Source organism: Mus pahari, chromosome 14 (genome assembly GCF_900095145.1).
Source record: "Mus pahari chromosome 14, PAHARI_EIJ_v1.1, whole genome shotgun sequence".
Classification (NCBI taxonomy): Eukaryota; Metazoa; Chordata; class Mammalia; order Rodentia; family Muridae; genus Mus; species Mus pahari.
In genome coordinates, this window is record NC_034603.1 from 30,460,155 (window position 1) to 30,467,605 (window position 7,451).

The following is a 7,451-nucleotide window of genomic DNA, read 5'->3' on the forward strand; positions in this document are numbered from 1 at the left end:
AAGCCATCACTATATTTTAATAAAAAGGTTACCAGGTAGAAATGTAGCTTGATGCTAAAATGTGATAAGGGCCTTATATCACAAAAGAGACAGAAAAGGTTAATGCTTACGGGAGAGCTTCTAAAATTGCTTTTTTTAAAATAAATATCCACATATGCTAGACATCTGCTAATGTACAGATTTAATGATATAAAACAGATAATCATAAATATAACCACAGCAATATAACAAGAGTATAACAGAGAAAGAGACAAACATTCACAAGAGAAGGAAATAAACACAAGGCGAAAATTAGTGAATCTCAAAAAAACTGTCATAAGTGAATACATTATTCAAAATGTCACAAAACATTTACTATCTAAAGCAATTAAGTAAAAGTGATTTAGTTATAATTAATAATGCATTGTGTGCAACTGGAAAGATTTCTCAGCAGTACTGGCTGCTTTTCCAAAAGTCTTGAGTTCAATTCCCAGCAACGACATCATGCCTCAAACCCACCTATAATATGATCTGATGCCCTCTTCTAGAATGCAGGTATACATGTAAATAGAGCACTTATACACATACATAAATCTTAATAATAATGCATTGTACACTTGAAAGTTGTTAAGATTTTAAGTGTTTATGACACAAAAATAATTCTAAGTACATAAAGCGATTGATATGCTGGACATGGTGGTGCATACCTTTAATCCCAGCACTCGGGAGGCAGAGGCAGTTGAATCTCTGAAGGTTGAGGGCCAGCCTGGTCTACAGAGCAAGTTCCAGAACAGCCAGAGCTACAAAAAGAAACGCTGTTTTGAAAGCCCAACATCCCCCTCCCAAGAAAGCACAAAAATCCAAGTGATAGCTCTATCAATTATTTGATTTAATCATTCTACAATGTACATGTATCAAAATATGACACTGTACACTGAAACTACCGACAGCTTTTAGTTAAACTAATGAGAGCAGCAGGTTGTCATCCACAAATTATAAATTTACAGAATATTTTTCCTTTGAAATCTCTTTTTTTCTTACTTTAAAAAAATAACAAAAACAGGGCCTCATGTATCCCAGACAGGCCAAGGAAAACCTGCTTCCCAGGTGTGTACAACACCATGCCTGGTTTATATAGTGCTGGAGAATCGAACGCAGTGCTTAAGTGTGTAATAGTTATATAACTCAATAACCATTTCTCTATATAAAAATTATAAAGTTAAACCTTAGATAAAACTTTATCCTATGAACACATGCATCCTATGTTAATAAATCAAAAGAGCTTTTTAAAATCTAACAAAATTTTCTGTGCATGGTGGAGTACTGGGAATTCAAAGGTGGAAGAATTTTTGTGAGCCAGCTTAACCTACATAGTGAGTTCTAGACCATCAGGGCTAGATATAGAGACTCTGTCTCAAAAAGAGGGAAAAAATTTTTCCCCAGAAACAAAACACAAGACAATAAGGGTGCTTGCCAAGAAGCCTAACGCCCCAAGTTCAATCCGAGGACCCACGGGGTGGAAGGAGAGAACTGATTCCTCCAACCTCCACATCCATGCCATGGTGCATAAGCCCTCGCTGCCACCACACAAATAAGATAAATGTGACAAAACTGAGTCTTCAGTATCTCTGACCACATTTTACAATGCAGCAAACAATGTGTGAGAATTATTGAACTCCTCAAAAGTCAAAGGTATCACCAAATTTGAAATCTGAAGCACTTAGTTTGTGGTTTGTATTTTTACCAAACACCATATTTACTCCCATAGCACTAACCTTTTAGAGACTATGAGAATGTTGGCTTTTCTTTTAGGCACTCTGCCTAAAATTGGTTACAAAAACATTACAAACCTAAGTTCCACAGAACAAGAAAACAAACATTTACCTTCTTAGCATCTGCAGACGACCTCAAGCCTTCTGGCAGTGAGTGAACTAAAGGTAAAACCGCAGCACTAACACGCTGGAAATGGGCATCAGAAACCGGCTCCAGGCGTGGGCGCTTGGACTCCAAGGAATCATGATCCACCGGTGAGGGTCCTGAGTGAAACTGTTCATATCCAGTTCTTCTTTCTTGAGGCCTAATACATACCAAAAAATAAAAATAAAAATAAAAACAAAGCAAAAAACACCTGAAAATTGTTAAGTGACATTTAAACGTTTGCTAATACCACAGTTAAACTTCAGAGTGAATGAAAGGTCATGCTTACTTTCAAAATGAACTGCTGCCCACTCTACCTATTCCAGAATAATATTCAGGCATGCCCAGCTCATTGCCTGTACACAATATGCATCCCAGGATAGCTACGCATGAAGCACAACATATTTGTAGATGACAAAGTCATGTCACAATGTCAAAAGGTTAGATACACCTGAATGTCACCTGAATAATATTAACATTCTAACACAATGTCTCTTTGGGATGAAGAGGAAGACTTAAAAAAACAAATACAAAAATGAAAAGCTTAATACAAGATTTTTATTTGTAAAACTAAGTTACAAAAAGAGACCCAAGCTGGAGAGATGGCTCAGCGGTTAAGAGCACTGACTGTTCTTCCAGAGGTCCTGAGTTCAATTCCCAGCAACCACATGGTAGCTGGCAACCATCTACAGTGGGATCCAATGCCCTCTTCTGGTGTGTCTGAAGACAGCTACAATGTATTCATATAAGTAAATACATCTTTAAAAAAAAACAAACAACAAAACAAAAGGAGATCCAAAAAGTCCATTTTAAAGAGCTGTCACTTGCCATACAAGCACAAAGACCTGAGTTCAGATCACCAGAACATACCTATATACAGCTGGCTACTTGCCCACTCCAGTGTGAACATACACATATAGGTTGGATTTTTAAAATATTTTTTTGTTTTTGTTTTTGTTTTTCGAGACAGGGTTTCTCTGTATAGCTCTGGCTGTCCTGGAACTCACTCTGTGGACCAGGCTGGCCTCGAACTCAGAAATTCGCCTGCCTCTGCCTCCCAAGTGCTGGGATTAAAGGCGTGCGTTAAAATATTTTTATTTTATATGGATGAGTGCTTGCCTGCATATACACATACGTGCATCACATGCATGCCTGGTCCCTAAAGAATCCAGGAGAGTCGATCCCAAGAACTAGAGTTAATAATAGCTGTGATCCAGGACATGGAAGCTGGAAACCAAACCTGGGTCCTCTGCAAGAGCAAGTGCTCTCAACCACTGAGCCACCTCTACAGCCTCACCTCACAGAACTTTTTAAAAATGCTTTAAGAGTCAAGATACCTTGTTTTAAAATCAAGATAATGTGGATCAAATAGTAAGAGCAAGAAAGCCAAGCAGTTGTGGCCCACGCCTTTAATTCTAGCTTTCAGGAAGCAGAGGCAGGTGGATCTCTGTGAGTTCAAGACCATCCTGGTCTCAGGTCTACAGAGTGAGTTCCAGGACAGCCAGGGCTACACAGAGAAACCCTGTCTCAACAACAACAAAGAAGTAGAAATTTATTTTGTGTACACTTTTCAAAAGCATGCCTTAAAGATTCTAAACACACTAAGGTGCAAGTATTTGCAAGCTGTGCTATTTTGTTAACTCTGTCAATGTTCAATATTTCCACCTGTTAGAGATCCATTTAAAAATTAATTGAATATTTAATATTGCTTGATGTGAATTTTTAAAATCCTACACTGGCTTATAACTACCAGTCCTTTACCATGGCTTTCTTTGTTTATCTGATTCCATTGCCTACAAATTCTATAGTAAGTTTTAGATGCTTAGTGATTTCATATCTAAAAATACCCACCTGTTGCTTTAAGGCTTAATCTTGTTTGGTGTAATATTTTTGAATCTCAATTTCTTTTTCTAGGAAATTTAAGCTACTGTTTCATTATCTCCTGCCACTAGATTGACCTCTATTCACATTTAGAACCAGACACTGTTCTACCCTAAGAAGGAACTGGGTACGTCCTGAATCCCTCCTAGTCTTCTTGAATTTTAATAATTTGACCAGGACTGTCTCCCTCTATTTTCTCTTGTTCAGGGCACCGTGGCAGCCCTACTTTCGAACCTTCTCTTTGGTGTAAAAATTGTTCCATTGACTTTTCCTTGCCATCATCTTGTTGAATGTCATGTGTTTGCCTGCTCTGGGCCAGAAGTTGTGATGGCATGGCTTTCTACACACTTTCTGCTGAAAGAGGGAGCAAGAGAGAGAGATTCAGTCTTGTTTAACAACCTCTGTTGATGTCCTGTTCCACAGTGACAGACATGTAAAACACACCTAGATAGCCTATTACTTTACAAACTGACCCAGGCTGAGTCCCCTTCATGGAGCTGCTGAGAAACCAGGTAGCAGAATGGAAATTATCAAAAGAATCATTTACCATCCTTGGATACAAGATAAATCAAGTTGAAACCAGGCTGATTCATCTCTGCTAGTTGGCAGTCGTGCCAGATGGTGTAATGCAGGCAAACTATAGGGTGAAAACATTGATAGACTAGCCCAACTTCTATAATATCAACCTATGATTTCAAACTATTACTGCAAGATATGCTCACTTGTGAAATGGTTTCAGGACTGTTATAGGGAAAATAACTAAGAGAATAAAAGCCATGAGAGCCAGACAGATGTTTAGGTAACATGGCACAGGTGTGGGCATCAGGAATGGCCTAATTCAAATGCCCACTACTATAGTATGTTCAAAGAACTATGAGTAAGCAAAAAAGGGGATAATTACACAACCCATTATGTAAGCAGTTCTGGAAAGAATCCACTTTTGTGTGATTCTCTATAAAACTGTGGGGGCTGGAGAGATGGCTCAGTCGTTAAGAGTGCCAACTGCTCTTCTGAAGGTCATGAGTTCAGATCCCAGCAACCACATGGCTCACAACCATCTGTAATGAGATCCGATGCCCTCTTCTGGGGTGTCTGAAGATAGCTACAGTGTACTTACATATAATAAATAAATAAATAAATCTTTAAAAAAATTTAAAAATGTCCTAGGGACCAGGGGTGCATGCTTTCACCTATAATAAACTTCATAGCATTTGTCAGCCACTCTGTATATCCTTAATCTCCTAGCTCCCCTCAACGCTCAACACCTAGACCACTGAACCTGGCCTCATCACCAAGGGCTCCCTAACTGGATTTAGCACTTGCTCATAAGAGGAATCCCATACCTAATACTGTCGATTAAGTTCAAACCTGTGATTGAAGAGGTCTTAGACCCTTCAGGAGAACTTAAGGTGGCTAGTTGGCTGAACTGATACAGCATCAAAACACCTTCTAAGTATCTATGTCTATACCTATAGACAAAGGCTTAAACAGAGAATCTTTACTGAGAATAAAGACAACACACAGACCCAGGACTACACAAAATGTGAGGGTAAAGTCGAGACATTAACACCACCCTCTTAAGGCTTGGAGAACCATATAGAAGAGAAGACAGAAAGAATGCAATAGCCAAAGGATGAGAAAGGGGATTACAAAATACCCTCTTCCAAGTACGACAAGGTCACGGCAACCATAACACACAGCAACGCTTTACACTGACTCTGGGTCCACAGATGGGTCCTCCTCTCAGCTGTAGAAGGGGCAAGGACTCATGGTTGCCTACTATATACTGCTGGTCCAAAGGCAACCCTCAGAGTCTGGGAGAGAGGGAGGCATAGTAACTAGTTGTGTACCCACTATTGAGCCAACCAGGTTCTGGTAGTTAGTCACACAGATGGCACTAGTAAAATTTTCAAACACAAAACCAAACCAAAGTAGCAAATAGAGGAAAGTGATTTGCAAGAAGGAGAGGATCCTACAGAAATGGAAGAGAAATAGGAAAGAGGCGGAAGTGACCAGAATACACAGTGAAATTGTGAAAGAACAAACTTTACTAAAGGACTAGCCATGGTGGCACTCTGAAGACAGAGGCAAGCAGATCTCTGTGAAATTGAGGGCAGCCTGGTCTACATAGCAAGTTCCAGGCCAGCCAAAACTACAATTGAGACCCTACCTCAAAACAAACAAAAAAATGGGGCTAGAGGCATGGCAGAGCAGATTAAGGTGACTGCCACCAAGTCTAGCAACCTGTCGCCAAGTTGGCTTCTGACTTACAAATATGAACCATTATGATACATGCCCCCCAATATACATAAACAAAGTAAAACAAACAAATTTTCATTAAAAACTTAACCATAGAATTTTAATGGAACAAAATAAAACAAAAAAACAAAAAAAAAATTAAAAAAATAAAAATTAAAAAAATTAAAAAAAACAGATGTGAGCCAGATGTTGCAGCCAAGACCTATAATCCACCAGCACATGGGAGATTGAAAAGGAGGATCTAGAGTTCAAAGAAAACCAGTAAGAGCTCAAAATACAACTAAAATGCCAGATGTAGCTTTCTTAGTAAAAAACTAAAAATATAGGGCTGAAGAAATGGCTCAGCTGTTAAGAGCACTGACTGCTCTTCTGAAGGTCCTAAGTTCAAATCCCAAAAAACATGTAGTGGCTCACAATCATCCATAATGAGATCTGATGTCTTCTGGAGTGTCTGAAGACAGCTACAGTGTACTCACATATTATAAATAAAGAAATCTTTTAAAAAATTAAAAATATAAATAAATTATATAATTCAATTAATCCTAAATAAAAAAATAAAAAGAAATTCCATTACCTGTCAGAACCCGGGTGAAATTCTGAAAGCAAGGAAGGTCGTCTGCGAAGCTGCTGCTGCTGCTGCTGCTGCTGCTGCTGCTGTTGCTGCTGCTGTAAAAGCTGTGATGCCTGACTAACTTCGATATGAGAAGAGCGGTAGTCAGGAACTGCAAATTCCTGGTATTAAAATAACTGTCAGTTAACTATTGACCACAAATAAGAACAGCATTATGAAGTTAAACCAAGTAATTAAGAACCAGTTAGTATGAAAACAAATAGCAGTTGCAATTTCAACCTTTTACTGAGACAATTTTTCACCATTTTAATCATTTCTATCTAGTGAGATTTTGTTCCTTTATGTATATGTGAGTCTCTGTGTTTATGTATGCACACATGCAGTAGATGCCTTCAGAGCCCAGAAGGTGTTGGAAGCCCTGGAGCTGGAATTATAGACAGGAGTCCAAGAGACACAACTCCAGTCCTCTGGAAGAGCAGCAAGCACACTTAACCACTGAGTCATCTCTCTAATCCCTTATTTAAATTGTTTTACATTAATTTAATTTATTTACACGTGCCACAGCATTTAGTAGAGATCAGAAGACAACCTGTGAGGGTTGATTCCCTCCTTTTACTATGTGGGTTCTGGGTATTAAACTCAAGTTTAAGGCCACCTTGATGGTTCACAATTTTAATTGTTATTGTTAAAAAATAATTCAATATAAAATTTCAATTTCTAATTTACTGATTTATCTAGTAATATATTATGGTATAACTCCTGATCTATATTACTCAAATGGTGCTTGTGGGCTGGCACTCACTCTCACACTCTCTCTCTCTCTCTCTCTCTCTCTCTCTCTCTC

General features: G+C 38.5%; 1 protein-coding gene across 1 annotated transcript in view; it reads right to left on the reverse strand.

The window, feature by feature from the left end:
- The window catches only part of Ncor1 (nuclear receptor corepressor 1), a 136,397-nt gene that overhangs the window by 106,200 nt on the left and 22,746 nt on the right, over positions 1-7,451 (reverse strand). Inside the window, exons 3-4 of the mRNA XM_029545802.1 lie at positions 6,611-6,768; positions 1,864-2,056 (exon numbers count right to left, since the gene is read on the reverse strand). Of these exons, the coding sequence (XP_029401662.1) occupies positions 1,864-2,056; positions 6,611-6,768 (351 nt within the window). The remainder of the gene's footprint in view (positions 1-1,863; positions 2,057-6,610; positions 6,769-7,451) is intronic.